The sequence below is a fragment of the Henckelia pumila genome, chromosome 4 (assembly GCF_033568475.1).
Source record: "Henckelia pumila isolate YLH828 chromosome 4, ASM3356847v2, whole genome shotgun sequence".
NCBI lineage: Eukaryota > Viridiplantae > Streptophyta > Magnoliopsida > Lamiales > Gesneriaceae > Henckelia > Henckelia pumila.
In genome coordinates this window covers 180346272-180372688 of record NC_133123.1, presented here as the reverse complement: position 1 = coordinate 180372688, position 26417 = coordinate 180346272, and the positions used below count along the sequence as shown (strand labels likewise).

The 26417-nt window shown below is 40.1% G+C and overlaps 1 protein-coding gene across 1 annotated transcript in view; it reads right to left on the bottom strand.

The window, feature by feature from the left end:
• Positions 1-2852: 2852 nt before the first annotated feature.
• The window catches only part of LOC140862379 (uncharacterized), a 38702-nt gene continuing 15137 nt past the window's right edge, over positions 2853-26417 (bottom strand). Inside the window, exons 3-7 of the mRNA XM_073265401.1 lie at positions 5400-5643; positions 4885-5282; positions 4075-4444; positions 3932-4029; positions 2853-2876 (exon numbers count right to left, since the gene is read on the bottom strand). Of these exons, the coding sequence (XP_073121502.1) occupies positions 2853-2876; positions 3932-4029; positions 4075-4444; positions 4885-5282; positions 5400-5643 (1134 nt within the window). The remainder of the gene's footprint in view (positions 2877-3931; positions 4030-4074; positions 4445-4884; positions 5283-5399; positions 5644-26417) is intronic.

Here is a 26417-nt window from a genome sequence, read left to right as displayed (position 1 = left end):
TCCAAAACAATTCAAATCCAATCATATCTAACCTACTAACACTTGAAAAATTATTTAGCAAAAAAAATAATTCAACCTCATAAACTCGTAAACTCCGCAACTCACGTTTCAAAATACTCTTCTCTTAACTCAATTCAAACATTCACAAATCATGAGGACTTTTCAAGGTAGCACAGGAGAAGATATTGGATATTAAATCAAACACTCACAATCGGGTTAATTCAAAGAAACATAGTGTGTGCGTGTTTCGATCAAGAATTCATAATCATTAAAAGTGTCAATCAACAGTCCATAGGCTAAATTCTCGCAACCCCTTTCCACTAATATATTGGGCAACTGTGACTCGGTCAGAAGGACTTAATTAGCTTATAATTTCAGGCCTGGCTCATGGCTACAAATGAAAGAATAAGAATTCAAAAGAGGGAGTAAATAATGTTCAATCTCTAATTTTCACTCTTTTCATTCAAATTTCACACTTTTCTTCACTCCATTAACTTTTTCATTCTTTTCTTTTTTTTTCACAACATTTTTTCTTTCTTTTCTCAACTTCTTCAACTCTTTTCCACCACTTTTTTTCTTTGTTTCTTTTCACAACTACCTTCTTCAATTTCAATTATTTTCCACCACACCATTCCATTTTCACCAATATAAAATAAGAGCACATAAAATTCTAACATTCAAATTACTCCCTTAAAGATAGAAAACAATGTTTAGGCTATTACTGGGTAGTTAATGTAGGACCTTGAAACGATGACGAATGGGGGTTTATCACACGTTTACACGCATGTCATTCGATTATCAATAAGGCTCAAACAAAGTACTAAGGATAACAAGCATAAATGGGTAGCTTGAAAGGCTCAAACGAATTTAGAAAAATTGCCTAAAACATTCCTAATCACAGTTATGCCCGTATTTCACCTCGAGGGGTGTCTGAACTAGTTCTAGACAAATCTCAATCCACAATAAATTCATACAAATTCCAATCAGTGCAGAATAAATAATCATCAACATTAAACGATGATTTCCACAACAAATTTCAGATTTTTTTTTACCTCATGTACTCATTTATCTCGTGAAGTCTCGAACGGGCATCTAAGAATAAATTTCAACAAACATCAAGCCCAAAATTTCAAACAATGCCTCAATCATCTCTATGTTTGGTTGTCCCAAAATTCAGATTCAAGCAAAATCACAGAATATATAGGAGTTCAATCGTGAAGGCTCAAGCGGGAATCTAAGAATAAATTTCAACAAACATCAAGCCCAAAATTTCAAACAATGCCTCAATAATCTCTATGTTTGTTTGTCTCAAAATTCAAATTCAAGCAAAATCACAGAACATATAGGAGTTCAATCGTTCACTTGGTTCCATTCATTCAAAATTTTGTCAGCTAGGCAGATATTCATGGATTTCAGTTACAAAATAAAAATTCTAATATCATTGGCCATTTATCCATTTCCTTCATGACTTCTTGAAACATTAACTTATCACCCCAACTCACAACCACATACATTTCCCAAATTCAGCCACACACCAACACAACACAACAACTCCTAAACAACAAAACAAAAGCATAACAAAAACAGAAAAACCAAATCAGCAACAAATTGTCAAATATGACATCCCCCCAAACTTGGTACATTCATTGTCCTCAAGGAACAAAACATGAAATCATAAAGGACATGTACCGCAAATGACGATCGTCAGTGGTCATCACCATCACCAGCAATGCCATCGTGGGCAGGATCATAAGGGCCAAAGGTGGGTGGCCACTGTGGATACGGAGGGAATGGGTGAGCCGAACTCGCAGCCTGTGGGAACTGATGTCTCAATGCATCAGTAAAGCCCATCATATAGTCCATAAAGACACTAGTGGTCTGCTGAAATGTCCGGAACTTGTGACGGTGTTGGCGCAACTCCTCCTCCAAACTATTAACACGGTCAGGTGCGACAGGGGGAGCCTGAGGTCGGGGTGCATTTCCTCATATTGCAGCTGCTCGCTCATTAAACTCTCTCCTTTCAGCACGTGTTCTCTTCTCAGAAGTCGACACCATCTGTAATTGTGCATGGCACACAATAAGAGCGATAGGCTTTTGCAGTTCTTCATTCAGGCTCCACTCCACCCCTGCCTCTTCACATAGATCAGGAAAATTTGCCCCAAGTCAATAGCTTTGCCCTCCAAGATACAATTGACAAGAATAGCGTGTTCCCTGATAACCTCATGCTCGTGATCTGTCGGTTTAAGTCGAACACACACAAAATTATACCAAAGATTAGCATCAGCAATCAATTCTGTCTTCTTCAATTTTGAGGGCAAATGATCACGGCCCAATCGCCACTCCGCTCCTGGAATACATATTCAGCTCAAAATCACCGCATAATCCACTTCATTGGCTTTGTACTCCATATACTCATCATGAAACACCGGCGGAAGGTTATACATGGTATTGATAGTATGAGCGTCAAAAGGGACCAACTTCCCGTGAACTAGCACTTTGAACTGCATATGTTTAACTTACAAGTTTGCATAGAATTCACGAACCAATGGGACGACTGCATCCTGGGGTGGCTTAACAAATTTTTGCCATTGACGACCGACCACAGCCCGGCCAATACTACTCATGAAATTATTTTTCTCAAATCCCATTGACATATCAAAACCACGCTCAGGTAGAATCTTTTTCCCTAACCAGCGTTGATAATGCTCCTCAGCAGTCTCGTTCCAAAAACGCTGAGGTTCTGGAGCCGGAGCGAAACTAGAAGAAGAAGCAACATATTTCAATTTTTTCTTTGGCGCCATTCTTCAAACACTTGGTATGCACCACAATGAACAACTATGATTGACAAAATTTCAACAACCAACAACTCCCCCAAACTGGATTAGAACCCACAATCAATAATTCAGAAACTCGCAAGACAATCCACACTCCACAATTGTTTTATCAACACAATACCTCAATACCCATTCACGGCACTCAACAGAAATCCCGAAAGTCCTGACACAACTCGATTTTGAGATTTCAATAACGAAGCACTTACCCCGGATCGTGATAGAGAAAAAGATAAGACACTTGGTTCCCCTGTTTGTAGCCAACAGAAATTGACTCCTTTGTATGCCTTGTGGAACGTGGCAAACACCGACCCGCCTCGAGAATATTATGATAAAGGAGATAGAGGCTTAAGGTTTGAGAGGATGAGAAGGAGTGTCCTATTTGGTAATTAGGGGAGTCGAAGGAGGCATGAGTATGGAAGAGGGTGGGAGAATTAGGGTAGAGAGAAATTGGGTGAAAGTTAAATAGAAGAGGGAGAAGTCGGATAGATGGCATAAATAAGGACGGGGCAGGTGCTCGATTGTTCGAGGTGTGCGCGCCGCAGACTCGCAAGAATTGTAATGACAATCAGGGCGGGCGCGCAAAGGAGTGGGGCATCCGCGCCTTTTCTTCGCATTTATTTTGACGGGAAGGCTTCAGGAACGGGGCGGGCGAACGGATGTGTAGGGCGCGCGCGCCATTTCTTCGAAAAAACAGGGCTTTCAATTGGGGCGGGCGCGCAAGATTATGGGGCGGGCGCGCCGTTTCTGGGCATTTTTCAAACTTATTAGGGTTTCAGGGCGCGGGCGCGCAAGATGATGGGGTGGGCGCGCCTTCTGTTCGAACTAAGGCTCGAAATTCCTAAAAAATTGCATAAAAATAATCAAAATTACTTCCAAAACACACAAAAATAAAATTAGTAAACTGAAAACCAAAAATAAACAAAAATTAAAAAAAAATAAAGACAAAAACTAAAAAGTTTGGGTTTCCTCCCAAAAAGCTCTTTGTTTAAAGTCATCAGCCCGACTTGCACCAGTCTTTATTTAGGGTCTTCAAGCAATGTGGTAGCCGCAGGTTATACTTCGTTGCCAAAGTAATGCTTGACTCGTTGCCCAATTACCTTGGAAGTTCTTCCATCTGTGCATCTCAATTCAATGGAACCATGTGGATAAATAGTCTCCACGAGAAAAGGCGCGGACCAACGTGATTTCAACTTCCCTGGAAATAATTTCAGACGAGAGTTAAATAACAAAACTTTCTGACCTGTTTCGAATTCCCTACGCACAATGTTTTTGTCATGCCACTTCTTTGTTTTCTCCTTGTATATCTTGGCATTCTCATACATTTTATTTTGGAATTCATCCAATTCATTCAGTTGTAGTTTCCGCAACTTCCAGGATGCTTCGAGATCCATGTTCAGCTTCTTCACAGCCCAAAATGCCTTGTGCTTCAATTCCAAAGGTAAATGACACGCCTTACCAAAAACCAACCTATAGGGAGACATCCCAATAGGTGTTTTGAATGCAGTGCGGTAGGCCCAAATAGCGTCATCTAGCTTTATTGCCCAATATTTGCGATTCTTCTTAACCATTTTCTCCAAGATTTGCTTGATTTCCCGGTTAAAAATCTCAGCCTGTCCATTAGTTTGAGGATGGTATGCACATGCCACCTTATGCCTGACACCATACTTAGTGAGCAAGGTATTAAAAATTTTATTGCAGAAGTGCGTACCTTCGTCACTGATTATCGCTCGTGGAGTTCCAAACCTTGTAAAAATGTGCTTTTGCAGAAAATTTACTACAACACGAGCGTCATTAGTAGAGGTGACAATTGCTTCCACCCATTTCGACACATAATCGACTGCTAATAAAATATAAGTGTACCCAAAAGAAGGGGGAAAGGGACCCATAAAATAAATACCCCACACATCAAACAATTCCAATCTAAAATATTTGTGAGGGGTAATTCATTCCTTCTTGATATATTCCCCGTTCGTTGAAACTTATCACATGATTTCACTAAGGTATAACTATCTCTAAACAACGTAGGCCAATAAAAACCAGATTGTAGTACCTTAGCAGCAGTTCGGGTTGCTCCAAAATGTCCTTCATATGGCGCTGAATGGCATTGTTCTAGAATTTCATGTGCGTCTTGCCCCGCCGCACATCTCCGAATCATTTGATCGGCACAACGTTTGAAAACGTAGGGATCATCCCACAAGTAGAACTTAACGTCATGGAAAAACTTCTTTTTCTGATGTTGGTTCAACTCTGGAGGCATAGCACCACAAGACAAAAAATTAGCAATATCAGCAAACCATGGAATAGAGGAACTTACCTGAAAGATCTGTTCATCCGAAAACAATTCTTTTATGCTTTCCTCCTCCTTAACATCTTTTAGCTCCAATCTCGACAAGTGATCAGCAACCTGATTTTCGCTACCCTTCTTATCTTTGATTTCAAAATCAAATTCTTGTAGAAGCAGAATCCACCTTATCAAGCATGGCTTGGCATCCTTCTTGGCAAATAAATAGCGAATCGCTGCATGGTCAGTGTAAACAACTACTTTAGTGTCAATTAAATACGAACGAAATTTATCAAAAGAAAAAACTACTGCAAGCATCTCTTTTTCTGTAGTAGTGTAGTTTTGTTGTGCGGCATCCATGGTGCGACTGAAGTAATAGATGGCTCGAAACATTTTCTCTCTCCTCTGGCCCAAAACAGCCCCTACTGCATAGTCACTAGCATCGCACATCAGTTTAAAAGGTTCCTTCCAATCCTGTACAACCATAATGGGTGATGTGATCAACGCCGTCTTGATCTTCTCAAAGGCCTGCAAACAATCATCATCAAATATGAATGTAGAATCTTTTTCAAGCAAATTACATAGGGGTTTTGTGATTTTTGAAAAAATTTTGATGAAACGCCTATAGAACCCCGCATGGCCTAAGAAACTTCTGATTCCCTTGATATTCTTCGGAGGTGGAAGCTTCTCAATTGCAACCACCTTGGCTCGATCCACCTCTAATCCATTTGATGACACTTTATGTCCAAGGACAATGCCCTCTTGAACCATAAAATGACATTTCTCCCAATTAAGAACTAAATTCTTTTCTTGGCACCTCTACAAAACAAGAGACAGATTATGCAAGCAATGATCAAAAGAGGAACCAAATACTGAAAAATCATCCATAAAAACTTTCATCACTTCCTCCACCATATCTGCAAAAATCGCCATCATACACCTCTGAAAAGTTGCCGGTGCATTACACAGGCCAAAAGGCATCCTCTTGAAAGCAAACGTGCCATAGGAACACGTAAAAGTAGTCTTCTCCTGATCCTCCGGTGCGATAGCAATTTGATTATAGCCTGAATAACCATCTAAGAAATAGTAATAGCAATAACCAGCAGTCTATCAAGCATTTCATCAATGAAAGAAAGTGGAAAATGATCCTTACAAGTAGCTTTGTTCAACTTCCTATAATCTATAGAGACTCGCCAACCAGTTACTGTACGTGTGGAGATTAACTCATTATTTTCATTTTTAACCACAGTAATCCCACCTTTCTTAGGCACCACTTGAATAGGAGATACCCAACTACTATCAGAAATAGCATAAATCACACCTGCTGATGCGATCATGGATGGCTTGCATGCTGATCAAGTGACTAAGGATCCGTTGGAGATACCACGAGGACCGGTTACGAGAGGCCGAGCTCAGAAGTTTAAGGAAGCACTTCAATATTTGTTGTTGAAGACACAAGAAGGCGTTGGATTTCTTGATATTCAATTTGGAGGAAGCTATAATCTTATTGAGGTCAAAAGAGGTCAAGAAAGTGAAGAAATTGAAGACCCTGCTCGAAGCCAAGGCGCGCCCGTGCCATTATTTTGCGAAGAGGAAGCGCGCCCGCGCCTCATGATCGCGCGCCCACGCTTACGGATGCCAAATTGACGATGTTTTGTGAGCTCTCGGTGCGCCCGCGCTACCTTATCGCGCGCCCGCGCCATGACCTTTTACATGCACCGAAGGTGTTTGTGTGTGTGTTCGGGATTTTTAATATTTTGGATTTACTTTGTTTATTTTAGGTCTTTTATTCCTACTAGGAAACTTTAGGAGATATCTTTGATATCTTTTTGATTTATTTTGCGTTATCTTTCAACATTTTGGGTTGTAATATAAATACTACAACATTCATTATTTTAATGATAACTAAGATTTTCATATTATTGATTATTCAATACAAAAATTCTCTTTAGAATTTTATCAAAGCTTTTGATTTTCCCAAAATCAAACTTATCAAAGTTTCATAGCTTTGTGGCGTTTGTCAATCGATTTTCAATTGGGTTGTCAAAGACAGGTTCCTTTGAAGGTCTAATTGAATCTTTGATTGTTTTCTATCGTGAATTTTTTGTTGCTAGTTACAGGTTTAACTAGAGGTGGAGATTCCAAAATCTGTTACTTGTTTCAAAGTCGGGACAACATTATTGAATTCTTTTGTTATCGAATTGAGGTGAGATTTGTTGAAATTGTGTTGCCTTTCATACATAAGATTCATATCATTTGGTATCAAAGCTTAAGGTTTTGACTCAATTAAGTCGTATCCTTCTTTAATCTATATTCTTTCTTCGTTCTTTAGTCTTCGTTCATCGTTCTTCGTTCTTCGTTCTTCATCTATATCATCTCAAATTTTTGTGTCATTCTTTCAAACTTGTTATCCAAGTCTCGTGTCTTGTGCTACAAGTTATAAATTAAAAAAAAAGATTTGAAATCGGTCAAAAAAAAAAAGTAGAGACCGAAAAAGCTTTAAAAAAATATAGAAGAAGCAAGATAACTTGTGGGCAATTTTCGTTCTTGTTCATCCTTGGGTGCAAGTTAAAATTCGAGCATCCATCAATTTCTTCTTCTTGTTTTTTTTGTCGATCTTCAAGCGTCTAAAAGTTGTGAACTTGAGAGTTTAATTCACTTTTACACAAATCAAAAGCCTACATAAATTGAGTGGAAAGAAAAAGAGTGTTGGAGTGATTCGTTTTGAGTGATCTGTGAGAACTTGTGTGAGGAATTTTACTACTAACCTTTTTCTTGCAGGTACCATAAATCCTAATAAAGATGCTAGTGAAAGTGCGAATCAAGGAATTTCCAAGGTTCAAATGGATGCGTTGATGGGTCAATTTACTAGGGTGATGAGGTCGGAGTTGGAACCTCTTCATGAGCGGATGAGTAGATTGGAGGAGAGTAGTGGTAATGGAAAAATAAATAAATATAGGAAGGGGAATAATTTTGAAGGAGATGAGGAGAGTTTTGATGAGAATTGGGATGGAGAGAGAAGAGTACATGAGGTTAGACATAGGCGAGAAGCAGTACGAGGAAAACATACGGAGTGCAGTAAGGAGGATGGAAATATTAGTAGTATTAAGAAGAAAATTCCAGCGTTTCATGGGAAGTCTGACCCGGAGGCGTATTTGGAATGGGAGAAGCGTGTGGAGTTTGTGTTTGATTGCCATCACTATTCTGACCTTAAGAAAGTGAGGTTGGCAGTGGTTGAGTTTGTAGACTATGCGTTAATCTGGTGGAATCAATAAGTGACCACTAGAATAAGGTGTGGAGAGCCGCCTATTGAGACGTGGGAGGAGATGAAGCATGTCATGAAGAAGCGGTTTGTGCCTAACTATTATTATCGTGACATGTACAGGCGATTACAAACTCTGAATCAAGGTCCAAGAAGCGTGGATGATTACTACAGGGATTTGGAAACCACGATGATCCGGGCCAACATTGAGGAGGATAATGAAGCTACAATGGCCAGATTTTTGTGTGGTTTGAATAGAGAAATCCAAGATCAAGTGGAGCTTTGCCACTATTTTGATTTGGATGAGATGGTGCAGACAGCCATGAAGGTGGAGCAGCAGCTAAAGAGGAGAGGAGTTGGTCAAATTCCTACTGGTGGAGGATCGCCAACTCCTTGGAGTCCAAGCGTTGCAAAATGGGAGGACAACAAGTCGGTGTCCAAGCCAAAATTTGACACCAAATTGGAGGCACCAAAACAAGTGGGTAAAGGTACACCTGAAACTACTAATACTCGTTCTAGGGATATTAAATGTTTTAGATGTCAAGGACTTGGTCATATTGCTAGTCAGTGTCCTAATAAAAAAATTATGATTATGAATGCTGGTGGTGGTGAGATTGAATCGGAGAGTGAGGATGAGAAATATGATAGTATGCCTGCGTTGGAGGATCCTGATAAAGAGGGATATGATGCGGTGGTTGGAGAATTGCTAGTGACCAAGAGAGTGTTGAATGTACAACAAAAGGAGGAGGAAGAAACTCAAAGGGAGAATTTATTCCATACTAGATGCTTTGTGAATAACAAAGTATGTAGTGTTATTATTGATAGTGGGAGTTGCACTAATGTAGCGAGTTATGAGCTGGTAAAAAAGTTGAGTTTGCCTGTTATAAAGCATCCTCAACCTTATAAATTGTAGTGGTTTAATGATAGCTTGGAGGTGAGAGTGCATAAGCAGGTGGTAGTACCGTTTTTCATTGGTAAATATGTAGATGAAGTGTTGTGTGATGTGGTGCCTATGCAAGCTTGCCATATTTTGTTGGGTAGGCCGTGGTAATTTGATAGAAAGATGATACATGACGGTTTTAAAAATCGTTATTCTTTTACCTTGAAAAAGGAGCCTATTGTATTGTTACCGATGACTCCAAAGCAAGTGTTGGAGGACCATTTGAAAAAGAAAAAGAAAGAAGAGGCCGAAAAAAAGAGTGAACAAAAAAGTGAGATGGCCTTAGAAAAAAATATTGAGAGAAAAAAAGATGAAAAAAAAATTGAGAGGAAAGAGGCCGATAAAAAAATAATTATGGCCCAAAAGAGTGAGTTGCGAGAGATTTTACATGTGCATATTCCACTTGTGTTGATTTTCTATAAGGAGTTTCTCCTTAACACAAGTGATATAGCCGGAAATCTTCCGAGCACTGTTGTTTCTCTTTTGCAGGAATTTAAAGATTTATTTCCGGAGGATTTGCCTCAAGGCTTACCACCTTTGAGGGGGATTGAACATCAAATTGATTTTGTGCCCGGAAGTGCGTTGCCAAACCGTCCAGCGTATAGGAGCAACTCGGAGGAAACAAAAGAGATGCAAAGACAGGTAAGTGAACTTTTAGATAAAGGTTTTGTGCGTGAGTCCATGTCACCTTGTGCTGTAGTGACCCTGCATGGTATCACCTACTAACTGGCAACTAATAGCATACATTAAACTTAATATAGCGAAATAACTTAACAGAGTAAAACATGCGGAAATAAAACCATAAATTACATATCAGCTTAGTAATAAAATCCAGGCTTAAATCTGTAGTGATACAACCAAATCGAAAACTTAAGCAGAAAACATTATACAGCTTTATCGAACCCTGCTGTATAATAAAATCCTCAAGGCTCCTGCTCCCTAGTCCTGCCTTGAACTACCAGCTCCATCCATCCTGCGTCCTGCCCCATGGGATAGGGTGTCCAAGATAACAACTAGGACGTGAGCGCTAACGCCCAGTACATAAACATGAGTACACGTAAATATATGATGCATGCAACATGATGACTGGTAACGGGTCATCCGAAAATCATGCTCAGTACCGGCGCCACATGAGTGCTGCCACCGCACGGATCAACCTCTGGGTGCAACCACACTCGTCTAGTACACTAGAGTAAACAGACATAAATGCCCCCGCCGTCGCGGTACTCTCAGTGACAGACTATCAAGTATAGAGCTGAGCGGCTCTATAGTCAGGTATAACAAGGTATAGGCTCAACGTATATATGCACATGACATATGAATATAGAAAACGGTAAATCATATCTCATTCCATATAATAATTCCAAATAAATGCAACATATAAACATGTATACTCGCTGGCAATCTCAGTCAATGTGTACGTACCTCTAGGCTAGTTCAAGTAAAGTACGATCCTAGGTTCCAAGCCTATATTCAAAAGTTCACCGTATCACTACATAAATTATATAAGCCTTAACTAAGTTAATAAGTACTCCCAAAACTTAAATAGATTCCCGGACCATACCTTCGTCCGTAGTTAGCCTTTTGAAGTTGCTAGTCCCGGATGACTAGAACCACACCTTGGTTATTCCAGAACCTCTATTATAACCGATAGGGCCCTCAAGTGTATATCTCACACTATATAACTGAAGAAAGAAACTCGGGAATTCGTATTTAGAAATGAATCTGAGAAGCCCTATTTATAGGCAAAATTCCCGGCCAAGATCGGAACTTCCGATTTCAGGATCGGAGCTTCCGATCCAGCTCAGTGCGTGCATGTGTGACACGTCGGGATCGGAACTTCCGATTGGGTGATCGGAGCTTCCGATCTGCTCTACGTTCAACACTTGTCAAAACTCGCGGCTGAGTCATCAAGAATTGCTGGCAGCTGGAGATCGGAACTTCCGTTCCAGGATCGGAGCTTCCGATCTATGTGCTTCCGATGAGGTTCCAAAGTGGCTAAGATCGGAGCTTCCGATCTGGGCTCGGAGCTTTCGATCCGGCCCAAAATCAAAAGCCCAAATTAAACTCCGGAATCATTTAATTACTAACCCTTAATCATGTTTAGCATATTATTATCTTAAAATGGAATCTGGGTTACTACATTCTCCCCACCTTTAGATATTTCGTCCGCGAAATAACATCTAAAGACAAATCAAGATAACAATATGAAACATCAAACCATGTTTTATTACAACAACTGTAATTACATCTTACATGGTAAATCAAAAGTACAAAGCAAACAACTCAGGATATTCCGCTTGCATACGACTTTCAGTTTCCCAAGTTGCTTCTTCAATACCTCGGCGCTGCCACTGTACCATCACAAGTGGTATAGTCTTGTTCCGAAGAACTTTCTCCTTCCTGTCTAGGATACGGATTGGTCGTTCAACAAAAGACAGATCTGGCTCTAGCTGAATATCAGTAGACTGAATCACATGAGATTGATCAGCTATATACTGTCAAAGTAACGACACATGAAAAACATTATGTATACTGGAAAGATTTGGCGGTAAAGCCAAACGATATGCAACATCTCCGATCTTTTCCAGTATCTGGAAAGGTCCAATAAAACGAGGAGACAACTTGCCTTTCACGCCGAATCTCATCACCTTTCTAAAAGGTGATACTCGGAGAAACACATATTCACCAGGCTCACACTGAAGTGGCCTGCGATGAATATTAGCATAACTAGCTTGTCTATCTTGAGCAACTTTGATCCTATGCTTGATCAAATCTACCTTGTCTACAATCTGCTGCACCAATTTAGGACCCTCGACTTGTCGTTCCCTGACTTCATCCCAGAATAATGGAGTACGACACCGTAGACCGTACAATGCCTCGAAAGGTGTCATATCAATACTACGATGATAACTGTTATTGTAGGCAAATTCGATCAAAGATAACTGATCCTGCCAAGATAAGCCAAAATCCATGACAGAAGAACGTAGCATATCCTCCAGCGTACGAATCGTCCGTTCTGACTGCCCGTCAGTCTCCGGATGATATGCAGTGCTCAAACTCAGAGTGGTACCCAATGCCTCCTGAAAACTACCCCAAAAACATGAGGTAAATCGCGGGTCTCTATCACTGACTATGCTCACTGGAATCCCATGTAATCGTACTATCTCCTAGATGTATAAACATGTCATGCGATCATAAGAATACTCCCAGTTATAAGGAATAAAGTGTGCTGATTTTGTCAAACGGTCAACAACGACCCAGATAGCATCACACTGACGTGAAGTCATAGGTAAGTGGGTAACAAAATCCATAGTTACATGCTCCCACTTCCATTCGGGAATATCAAGATTCTGTAGTAATCTACCTGGTCGTCGGTGTTCAGCTTTGAACTGTTGAAAAACCAAACATCTTGAAACAAATTGATACACACTTTGCTTCATCCCTTTCCACCAGAATCTGGTTTGCAAGTCCTTATACATTTTCATGATTCCAGGATGAACAGATAATCGACTCCTGTGAGCTTGAGATAGAATATCATTCCTAAGTTCCGCAACATTAGGTGCAACCACTCGATTAGATAGGCACAATAAACCATCTGCCTGAAAATGGAATCCAGATGTATTAACTCCATTGGCTAAACGTGCCAAACGCTGAGTCTTAACATCAGATATCTGAGCATCTCTGATCCGAGAATACAATGCTGGCTCAGACAAAATAGTATACAACCGAATTTCATTTCTCCCTTTCTTGTGCTTGAGCGTAAAACTCAATGAACAGCACTCCTGAATCATATGAGATATTTCACTAGTTTGAAGTGCAGAAAGTCTCACCTGCCGACTCAAGGCATCAGCAGTAAGATTAGCAGAACCTGGATGATATTTGATTTCACAATCATAATCCTTCAGAAGATCCATCCAGCGTCTTTGTCGCATATTCAACTCCGCCTGAGTGAATAAATACTTCAAACTTTTATGATCCGTAAATATCTCAAATTTCTCGTCATAAAGATAATGCCTCCAAATCTTGAGTGCAAATACAATGGCGGCCAACTCGAGATCATGCACTGGATAGTTAGTCTCATGCGTTTTCAACTGTCGAGAAGCATAGGCAATAACATGTCCATGCTGTGTCAGAACACATCCTAACCCCTTACCAGAGGCATCAGTATAGACAACGTAACCTCCTGATCCAGAAGGTAGAGCTAGCACAGGTGCAGTAGTAAGATGTCTACGCAGCTCGTGAAATGACTCATCACAATCCGAGGACCAAATGAAGGTAACATCTTTCCGAGTAAGCTGAGTCAAAGGCCTGGCCAACTGTGAAAAATTCTCGATGAACCGATGGTAATATCCAACTAGACCCAAGAAACTACGAATCTCAGCAACCGTCATCGGACGAGACCAGTTCAGCACTGCCTCTATCTTACTAGGATCTACAGATATCCCTTCATTAGAAATCACATGACCGAGAAACACTACCCGATCAAGCCAGAATTCACACTTGCTCAATTTTTCATACATCTGCTTATCTCTTAACGTCTGTAAAACAATCCTTAGATGTTGTGCATGCTCATCCTTGTCATGAGAATAGACAAGAATATCATCAATGAAGACGATGGAAAATCTATCCAGATACTCTCAAAATATCTGATTCATCAGATTCATAAAGACTGCCGGTGCATTCGTCAAACCGAATGGCATCACCAGAAATTCATAATGCCCGTATCTGGTCCTGAAAGCAGTCGTAGATATATCCGAGTCTTGTACCCGCATCTGATGGTATCCAGATCTCAGATCTATCTTCGAGTAAACAGAAGTACCCTGTAATTGATCGAACAGATCATCAATCCGCGGCAAAGGATACTTATTCTTGATGGTGACACGATTCAACTGCCTGTAATCAATACATAATCGCATCGATCCATCTTTCTTCTTGACAAATAAAACAGGTGCTCCCCACGGAGAAACACTTGGACGAATATATCCCTTATCAAGCAAATCCTGTAATTGCTATTTCAATTCCCTCATCTCTGACGGTGCCAGATGATAAGGTGCTCGGGATATAGGTGTAGTTCCTGGTACTAAATCAATACCAAATTCAACCTCTCGCACCGGAGGAAAACTAGGAATCTCATCACGGAATACATCAGAAAACTCGCTGACAACCGATAACTGATCAATACCCGTACTACTCGTGGACATATCAACTGCATAGATGACGTAGCCCTCCCCACCTGACTCCAAGACATGACATGCCTTCAGAGCCGAAACAAGTGGCATCAGAGGTCGCGCACCCTCACCATAAAAATACCAGCTATCACCCTCAACCGAATGAAACTGTACCAGACGCTGATAACAATCCACAGTAGCGTGATACAAAGTCAGCATATCTATTCCCAAGATACAGTCAAAATCTGCCATCGCTAATATCATCAAATTAGCTGCTAACACATTACCCTCAAACTCCAGAAGGCAACCCATCACTAGACGTTTAGTTACTATCTCTTGCTCCAATGGAGTAGATACAACTAAATCCATATCTAATGATACATAAGGTAATCTATGTCTCTTAACAAAGCGACTAGAAATAAAGGAATGCGATGCTCCAGTATCAATTAATACAAGTGCAGGAATACCACATAACAGAAAGGTATCTACCAACATGCGATCGCTTTCCTCTGTAGCCTGCTCCTGAGATAGAGCAAACACCTGCCCTTGAGTCTGGGGACGATAACCAAAAGAACTCTGTGGTGCTGGCTGCTGACGTGGAACAATAGAAGCCTGAGATCCAACCTGTGATCCCGATCAACTAGCAGAACCCATGCGCTGAGGACAATCTCTCTGCAGATGTCCCTGCTGACCGCAAATATAACAAGCACCAGTAGCTCTCCGACATGAAGCTGCAGGATGCTTCCCTCCACAATGACTACAAAACTCCTCCTTCTTCTTCTTCTTCCCAAAATGGAACATACCTCGTGAACCACGAGATCCAGATGAAGTAGTAGGAGTAGAAGAAGACGTAGGTCCGGATTGCACAACAGATTGAGCTCGAGGCTCAAAAGATCCACTAGGCTGTGCTGGCATCAACAATTGTGCCTGCCTATTGCTAGTCTCCACAAGACGGCAACGGTTCACCAAAGTCTCAAAAGATACCGGGTCATCACAGATGAAAACCTGAGAGTAGATATCTTGGTTCAAACCTTGTAGAAAGATATCATACTTCAATGCATCACTCTCATTAATATGAGGACTGAAAGGTAGCAGATCAAGAAATCGTTGCTGATATTGATCAATAGTCATTGATCCTTGCCTCAAAGTAAGCAACTCCATAGATCGTGCTTGGTGAACAGCCGGAGGAAAATACAATTTCTGGAACTCCTGACAGAAATCCCCCCAAGTCACCTGTCCTCTCTCAGTACGTGCCTAAACAGCTTTGGCATCCCACCAAAAACGTGCTCGATCCTCTAGAACAAATTCTAGAACTTCCAATTTCTGATCCTCAGTACAATCGAAAGCACGAAAAGTACTCTCGAGTTTAGACATCCAACTCCTCGCCTATTCAGGATTCTCGCCTTCCACCAAGGGTTTCGGTCCTACTTGCATGAATTTATTGATAGAGTAGCGACGTCTACCCTCATGATGATGATGTTGATCATCATGATGGCAGTGATGACGATGATGATGACCACCTCCCTGGCCAACACTACCGTGACTCTCGTCAGCCATATCCTGAAAAGAATTGCACATTAAAATCCCAATGCGCAAGAATTACTCAAGACTCAACTAAATCCCAAGTACTAATCCCAAAATCTCAGCATGCTCTGATACCAAAAATGTAGTGACCCTGCATGGTATCACCTACTAACTGGCAACTAATAGCATGCATTAAACTTAATACAGCGAAATAACTTAATAGAGTAAAACATGCGGAAATAAAACCATAAATTACATATCAGCTTAGTAATAAAATCCAGGCTTAAATCTGTAGTGATACAACCAAATCGAAAAACTTAAGCAGAAAACATTATACAGCTATATCGAACCCTGCTGTATAATAAAATCCTCAAGGCTCCTGCTCCCTAGTCCTGCCTTGAACTACCAGCTCCGTCCATCCTGCGTCATGTCCCATGGGATAGGGTGTCCAAGATAACAACTAGGACGTGAGCGCTAATGCCCAGTACATAAACATGAGTACACGTAAATATATGATGCATGCAACATGATGACTGGTAACGGGTCATCCGAAAATCATGCTCAGTACCGGTGCCACATAAGTGCTGCCACCGCACGGATCAACCTTTGGGTGCAACCACACTCGTCTAGTACACCAGAGTAAACAGACATAAATTCCCCCGCCGTCGCGGTACTCTCAGTGACAGACTATCAAGTATAGAGCTGAGCGGCTCTATAGTCAAGTATAACAAGGTATAGGCTCAACGTGTATATGCACATGACATATGAATAAAGAAAACGGTAAATCATATCTCATGCCATATAATAATTCCAAATAAATGCAACATATAAACATGTATACTCGCTGGCAATCTCAGACAATGTGTATGTACCTCTAGGCTAGTTCAAGTAAAGTAGGATCCTAGGTTCCAAGCCTATATTCAAAAGTTCACCGTATCACTACATAAATTCTAAATCCTTAACTAAGCTAATAAGTACTCCCAAAACTTAAATAGATTCTCGGACCATACCTTCGTCCGTAGTTAGCCCTTTGAAGTCGCTAGTCCCGGATGACTATAACCACACCTTGGTTATTCCAGAACCTCTATTATAACCTATAGGGCCCTCAAGTGTATATCTCACACTATATAACTGAAGAAAGAAACTCGGGAATTCGTATTTAGAAATGAATCTGAGAAGCCCTATTTATAGGCAAAATTCCCGGCCAGGATCGGAACTTCCGATTTCAGGATCGGAGCTTCCGATCCAGCTCACTGCGTGCATGTGTGACACGTCGGGATCGGAACTTCCGATCGGGCGATCGGAGCTTCCGATCTGCTCTACGTTCAACTCTTGTCAAAACTCGCGGCTGAGTCATCGAGCATTGCTGGCAGCTGGAGATCGAAACTTCCGTTCCAGGATCGGAGCTTCCGATCTCTGTGCTTCCAATGAGGTTCCGAAGTGGCTAGGATCGGAGCTTCCAATCTGGGCTCGGAGCTTCCGATCCGGCCCAAAATCTAAAGCCCAAATTAAACTCCGGAATCAGTTAATTACTAACCCTTAATCATGTTTAACATATTATTATCTTAAAATGGAATCTGGGTTACTACATGTGTTGTGCCTGTTTTGTTAGTTCTTAAGAAAAGTGGTTCATGGAGAATGTGTGTGGATTGTAGAGCCATTAATAACATTACCATCAAGTATAGGCATCCTATTCCTAGACTAGATGATATGTTGGATGAGTTGCATGGTTCTAGCGTCTTTAGTAAAATTGATTTAAAAAGTGGTTACCATCAAATTAGGATGAGAGAAGGTGATGAGTGGAAAACTGCTTTTAAAACCAAATACGGCTTGTATGAGTGGTTGGTTATGCCCTTTGGACTAACTAATGCACCTAGCACTTTTATGAGATTGATGAATCATGTGTTGCGTTCTTATATTGGAAAATTTGTTGTGGTATATTTTGATGATATCTTGGTATATAGCAAAAATTTGGATGAGCATGTCGAACATTTGAGAATTGTGCTAATCACACTAAAAGCTGAACAATTGTATGCTAACTTGAAGAAGTGTGTGTTTTGTACAAAAGAACTTGTGTTTCTTGGTTTTGTTGTGAGTTCCCAAGGTGTCAGAGTTGATGAGGACAAGGTAAGTGCAATTTGAGATTGGCCAACGCCTACTTCTATTGGTAAAGTTCGAAGTTTTCATGGTCTTGCAAGTTTCTATAGAAGATTTGTGAAAGATTTCAGTACTTTGGCGGCACCTATGACTGCAGTGATAAAAAAGAACGTTCCATTCCATTGGGGCGAGGAGCAAGAGAAGTCTTTTAATATTGTCAAGCATAAATTAATTAATGCTCCTTTACTTGTATTACCTGATTTTACTAACACTTTTGAAATTGAATGTGATGCGTCAGGTGTAGGAATTGGAGGTGTCTTGATGCAAGGTAGGCGACCGATTGCTTACTTCAGTGAGAAGCTTAGTGGGGCGTCCTTGAACTATCCTACCTACGACAAGGAGTTTTATGCGTTGGTAAGGGTACTTGAGACATGGCAACACTATTTGAGGCCAAAGGAATTTGTGATTCATACGGATCATGAATCATTGAAGCATCTCAAAGGACAACAAAAACTAAACAAGAGGCATGCTAAGTGGGTGGCGTTTGTGGAAACTTTTCCCTACGTTATCAAGTACAAGCAAGGGTAGGAAAATGTGGTAGCGGATGCTCTATCACGAAGGTATGTACTTTTATCTACTCTAGATTCTGAATTCTTAGGATTTGAGTATGTGAAAGAGTTATATACTAGTGATCTTGATTTTGGTGAGATATATGCGTCATGTTTGCATGGTCTAAAAGATAAATTCTTAATGCATGATGGGTATTTGTTTAAGGAGGATAAGTTATGTATTCCTAAGTCGTCTATTCGTGAATTACTTGTGAGGGAATCACATGGGGGTGTTGGAGAACGAGGCGATCAGATCAATTAGGATTGATACCCGGTGCAGCGGAAGTTTAAAATTTTTATATGGAACGATTCCATAATGGGTATCAACCTTACGATTAAATTGTGTGTGTAAAAATTAAAAAACAATTCGAATCGAGATTTATGGACACCAACAGATTGCTCTGCTCTTGTTGTATATCCCTGGAACTAATGGACGAACTGTTCTTCAATCAGGTCCACGAACGGATATTTAATCCCTCTGATAGATTGCACTAGAAAATCTATCAGAAGTTTCTACGAAGAGATTAACGAATTTGATCCGTTAAACCAGACTGCAATTCAAAATTCACAGACTGGATTTTTCGAGCAGAGGGAGGGAGGGGGCGGCCACTTATTAAAAACGCAGCTAGGTTTTAAAAATATTTTGTGACCTGTTGTGTGTAATTTCTGTACTGCAATAACTTATTTATAATGTAGGCCACTAACAGCTTAGGGCCCATTAGTCATAAGTTCAAACCCGACAAGCAAAGCCCGCATGTTCAGAAATTAATATAAAATTCATCGTGACTCCGATTGATAAACCGATTTCACCAATGTGCACAGAAACCATTTCTGCACCTTTTAAAGTCAAGATAAATTTTTCTGAATCCGAATTCAGTGGTTTCCAAAAATGTCCATCCCTATGTCATTTTAGGAAATCTTACTCCTCTACTCATAATTAAGAAGTCCAACTTATTTGTTCATTAAATTTAACTCTTTAAATTTAACTATCTCAACGGGAATTAAAAATCCATTACACTGTGTGACCCTCAATGGTTCAGGGATACAGCTAGCCGTGGGCTCACAACTCCTTGTGACTCGGAACAACAATTTCCGACTTGCCCATCGAATCATGGTAAGAGCGTCTAGCAACATCGCCCCATGATTCCCTAGGTATCACTGATAGTGCCTACAAGAACCAATAGATTTTGGTTAGCGTACAGTACGGTCCCTTCATCCATATATCCCGATCGAATCAACAACCATTGGTATATCGAGAGTCGTTCGAGATTCGATAACTATGCAATACATCTTGAAGATCAAATAGTGACATCGCATGTGCTACTAAGAAACCATTTCTTAAAACACATCATGTACTCTGGCCAGAGATTCGTCACACTAATATCTCCTCAGATCGCATAGGATATCCACACTCGCAAGTATGCGGTGAATCCTTGACAACAAAGCATCGACTCCTATATGTGTTGTAACTGTACCCAATCCCGACACCTGATGACCCTAATAGAGTCGGTAAACGAGTCAAAGTACAGTACTAGCATATAGAGTCTCAATGATGTTTCAAGTAGTAAGGACTAATGGTGTACAACCAAAACCGCGGACTTTATCCACTCGATAAGTGATAACCACTTGGAAAGTCCGGATAGGGTAGTTCGATCATTCATCATATGAATATCCATTTGCATGCTTCGAACATATCTATGTTCCTTACCAATGAAACTTGGTACTCTGCATCGCAAATGCTAGGCTCAAACTCGAGCGATCCTTATCTTTATTATCGGACGGCTCAATCGACTAGGAACAGTTTAGAATATACAGTGACTATAAGATGTGTTTCATGATAGACATCTCCATGTTCTACCACATCTTACATACACTATAATATATTCAAGGTCTTTATCAAAACAACAATAGTATATCACAATATAACAATATGAAGAAAGATAAAGTCATTGCCATTAATAAAAGTGTAAATAATATTAAACAAAAGATTGTTTATACAAAGAGTCATCAAAGCCCTTAGCCACAAGTTGGCTCACCGGGCACCCACTCTTTCAATCTCCCACTTGCCCTAAAGCCAACTAGTCATACTACGTAGACCCATTGCTTCGCGATGTTTGTCAAATAATGGTCCTGGAAAGGGCTTAGTAAGTGGATCAGCGATATTGTCTGCAGAGGCCACTCTTTCGACAGTGATGTCTCCTCTTTCCACAATCTCGTGGATGATGTGGTATTTCCTCAGTACGTGTTTGGATCTTTGATGAGACCTTGGTTCCTTTGCCTGAGCAACGGCACCCGTGTTGTCACAGTACACCGGGACTGGACCAACAACTTCAGGAATGACGCCCAACTCTTGGACGAAATTCCTCATCCAAACGGCCTCTTTAGCAGCAGCTGATGCTGCAATGTATTCTGCCTCAGTGGTGGAATCCGCTGTGGTGTCCTGCTTGGAACTCTTCCAAGAGACAGCACCGCCATTGAGCATGAACACAAATCCAGAGGTTGACTTCGAGTCATCCACGTCACTTTGGAAGCTAGAGTCGGTATAGCCTTCCAATTTTAGTTCTCTTCCTCCATATACCATGAACATATTCTTAGTCCTTCGTAAGTACTTAAGAATGTCCTTCACGGCTTTCCAATGCATTTGACCGGGATTAGCTTGATATCTGCTCGTGACACTCAGAGCAAATGCTACATCCGGTCTGGTAGATATCATCCCATACATGATACTACCTATGGCTGACGCATATGGTACATGTGTCATTTTCTCTATCTCTTCTTCAGTCTTAGGACCCATAGACTTGGATAGAGAAACTCCATGACACATGGGTAGATGTCCTCTTGGACCATCCATTGAAAACCGTTTCAATATGGTGTCGATGTAGGTTGATTGAGTGAGTCCTATCATTCTCTTAGATCTATCTCTATAGATCTGTATCCCTAGAATATAGGATGCCTCACCCAAATCCTTCATCGAGAATCTACCTGATAACCATATCTTTGTTGACTGCAACATCCCTACATCATTCCCAATGAGTAGGATGTCATCAACATAAAGTACTAAGAATGTCACAGCATCCTTAACTACTTTCTTGTACACGCATGGTTCCTCCGGGTTCTTGATGAAACCAAAATTGTTTCATCAAATTTCTGGTTCCAACTTCTTGATGCTTGTTTTAGACCATAAATTGATCTCTGAAGCTTGCATACCTTATGCTCGCTTCCCATGGATGTGTACCCCTCAGGCTGCTTCATATAGATTTCTTCCTTAATGTCTCCATTAAGAAAAGCAGTCTTCACATCCATTTGCCATATCTCATAGTCATACCAAGCAGCTATGGCAATAAGGATTCTTATGGACTTGAACATTGCAACTGGTGAAAAGGTTTCATCATAGTCAACTCCTTGTCTTTGAGTATAACCTTTCCCCACCAATCGCGCCTTGTAGGTCAATAACTTACCATCAGGCCCAAGCTTTCTCTTGTAGATCCATTTACACCCTATTGGAACAATTCCATCGGGAGGATCTACTAAAGACCAAACTTGGTTTGTATGCATCGAATCTATTTCCGACTGCATAGCTTCAAGCCATAAATTTGAATCCGCATCAGAAATTGCTTCCTTGAAGTTTCTTGGATCACATCCAACATCGGGTTCATCTTGATCCCCTTCAAGAAGAAGACCATATCGAATAGGAGGTCTAGAAGTCCTCTCGGATCTTCTAGGTACAGGCGTGTCTATCAATGGTTCCTGAGGTGCAGGATCGTTATTTTGTATTTCGGGTTCTTCTCGAATTTCTTCGAGTTCCATCATCTCGCCTTTCTTATCCAATAAGAACTCCTTCTCCAAGAAGGTGGCATTCCTTGAAACAAACACCTTTGTTTCAGCAGGATAATAGAAATAATATCCGATTGAATTCTTCGGATACCCTACAAAATAACATAAGGTGGATCGACTATCCAACTTATCTCCCACTGTCTGCTTCACGTAAGCAGGACATCCCCAAATCCTCAAGTACGAATACTTAGGAGCTTTGCCATTCCATAACTCGTATGGTGTTTTGTCCACTGCTTTAGTGTGGACGTTGTTCAACAACAATACCACCGTTTCAAGCGCATAGCCCCAAAACGAAGGTGGAAGCTCAGTGAAGCTCATCATGGATCGAACCATGTCCAACAAAGTTCGATTACGACGCTCCGATACACCATTCAGCTGTGGTGTCATAGGAGGAGTCCACTGAGAGAGAATCCCATTCTCTTTTAGATAGTCCAAAAACTGGGTACTTAAGTATTCTCTACCTCGATCCGATCGAAGTGCTTTAATACTTTTACCTAGCTTGTTTTCTACTTCAGCCTTGAATTCTTTGAACTTTTCAAATGCTTCAGACTTATATTTCATTAAATATAAATACCCATACCTTGAATAATCATCAGTAAAGGTAATGAAGTAGGTGTGGCCAAATTGAGTACCAACTCTAAATGGACCACAAACATCTGTATGGATCAAATCCAACAGATTTTGACTACGCTCAGGTTTCCCCTTAAAAGGAGATTTAGTCATTTTTCCTTTTAGGCAGGATTCACAAGTAGGTAGAGAGTTAATATCAGACATATCAAACATGCCTTCTCCCACTAGCTTGTTCATCCTCCTTGAGGAAATGTGACCTAGCCTAGCATGCCAAAGGTTTGCCGGGTTTTGACAATCGATTTTCCTTTTGTTTGTTGTTGCCGGTTTATCAACATAATTTATTGGAACGTCTTTTAGTTTTAAGTTATATAGATCGTTTTCAAGTTGTCCATTTCCAATCAAACATTCATTCTTGTAAATATTGCAAATCTCATTCACAAAATTGCAAGAATAACCATCTCTATCAAGCATAGAAACAGAAATAATGTTTTTAATCAAATCTGGAACAAATAAAACATCTATCAAAATTAACTTAAAACCGTTCTGCAAAATTAAATAAATATTTCCCATAGCTATGGATTTAACTCTGGAACCATTCCCGAGCCTTGACTGGGTCTCACCCATCCTTAGCCTATTACTTCTTATCATCATTTGCAACTCATTGCAAATATGAGATCTACATATGGTATCCAATACCCAAGAAGTAGTATTAAGAAAAACATTTATTTCAATGTAAAACATACCCTTTGCAGTTCGCAACTGCTCGAGGTATTTCTTGTAGTTACGTTTCCAATGACCGGGTTTCTTGCAGTGATGGCAAACTTGTTTAGACTTGTCCAATTTTGTATGTAACATTTGGCCTTGAGATCATGGTCCAACCATTTCTCTAGTTCGGCCAACCTTTCGGCAGTTACATCAGCCGGGGCTGTTTTCGGAGAAGCCTTTTTCTAACACTTAGAAAATCTTTTCCGAACTTAGGACATTCTTAACTTTATGGAACCATTCCGTATAGTTGCGCCAGAAAGTTTGTTTTGTTCGAGAACATGTGGATTACGAATTCATTGTAATGAAATACTGAGTTAAAACAGACAATTATCAGTGATTGTTTAATTAATTTACTAAGACATAAAATAGGCAAAATTTATTTTATGAATCACACTCCCACTATTTTAACGATTTCACTACTCTCTAGTGAAAACGGGAAACTGTTTTCCTTAGTGAGAACATGGAGTCCAATTGACAAACTATGGTCCCGAATAATATCAGCCAACCATAATTTTCAAAAGGTAGAGCCCAATTGCTTCTAAAGCAACCTCCACGTTTTTACCTCATGTCCAATAAGGGCTCAATAATATGACGCCGTTTATTGTGACATGTCAAGATGACCCATCAATATTAAGTTATGATGGACGGTTGCCATGTGGATCCCCCAATAATATGAGCCGATCCCATGGGAGTTCCACCCAACTTACAACATGTGTCGATCCAATGTACAGCTTTCCGACGAACGGGCCCCCCCAATAATATGAGCCGGACCGTATCCGCGGATAGCATCTCATACATTGATCGTTGATGGAAGGTAGGAACATTTAAACAAATTTAAATTTCCTTTATTTATCTTGATATCAATTTTAAATCATATTTAAAATGAGGGATTTTAATTTTGAAAATTTGTCTCATGATTTTTAAAATTTTGTATGCTTGTCGGATTCACACAATTTTGTCTAAAACATGCATACAACAATAATATCACATATTATATAGGATGATCGATTCCATTTCTAATCGACCCGTGGTTGCCAATCACGAGTCTTAGTCCAATCCTAGGTAATATGCAGTATGCAATGCAATCCTATTACATTGAGCTTCCAATTTACATTTCTTCTGTCTTTATTGTCTGCTGGGCCCACCTCCGTCTTCAAATCTTCATCTCCCACTAAATCTAATGTATTTACAATAAATAACAATGACAAGTAGGGGATACATTTTCAAGGGGTGGGAACGGGCCATAAACCAAGCCCACTTTTATTACATATGACAATTCATATTGGGCCATAAACCAGGCCCATTAATAAATCCAACAACAATAAAAACAAATGTAAATTCCTAACATACACCTACAAAATTGGTCATGGCAATCGATCATCCTTATCCAATAACATTTAATTCAAAATTAATTTATTGGATAACATGCAATGGCAATTTAAATTTAAAAGGATAAAATCATATTTCATATATAAAATCTTATTTTACATACAAAATCATATTTTATCTTTTTATCAAATAAAATCATATTTTATCTATAAAATCAAATTTTATACATAAAATCATATTTTACTCAATATATCCATAAGATCATATCTTATCATCAATTGTACCAAAAATAATTAATTTCAAAATTCAATTTAACGGATAAAATATTTAAATTTTCCAAAAATTCAAATTTATCCAAAAATCAATTTTAAAATTTTCGGACTCGAACAATTAGATCCGACGCCTCGTGGACCAATCAAAACAATTTTCGATCGGACCAAAAATAGAATTTTAACATATTAAAATTTAATTTAAAAATTAAAAATAATTTTTCCCGCGGGCCGCCCGGGACATTCCCGGGCTGCCCGCGCCCTAATGGGGTCGGGTCGTGCGCCGCCCTGTGCAGCGCCCAACGCTGCGCAGGGCAGCGCCGTGCGCTGCCCGGGGCAGCGACGATCGCTGCCCCTGCCCCGGGCAGCGATCCAATCGCTGCCGGGTTTTTGCCCGAAAAAAATAAATTTTATTTTTAAATATTTATTTTGTTTCAAAAACCGAGGCTTAAAAATTTTTTGTACAATTGATTAATTTAATCGCTTGATCTGAGCAACCTGGCTCTGATACCACTGTTGGAGAACGAGACGATCATATCAATTAGGATTGATACCCGGTGCAGCGGAAGTTTAAAATTTTTATATGGAACGATTCCATAATGGGTATCAACCTTACGATTAAATTGTGTGTGTAAAAATTAAATAACAATTATAAATTTTTACCTCCAATCTCGAATCGAGATTTATGGACACCAACAGATTGCTCTGCTCTTGTTGTATATCCCTGGAACTGATGGACGAACTGTTCTTCAATCAGGTCCACGAACGGATATTTAATCCCTCTGATAGATTGCACTAGAAAATCTATCAGAAGTTTCTACGAAGATATTAACGAATTTGATCCGTTAAACCAGACTGCAATTCAAAATTCACAGACTGGATTTTTCGAGCAGAGGGAGGGAGGGGGCGGCCACTTATTAAAAATGCAGCTAG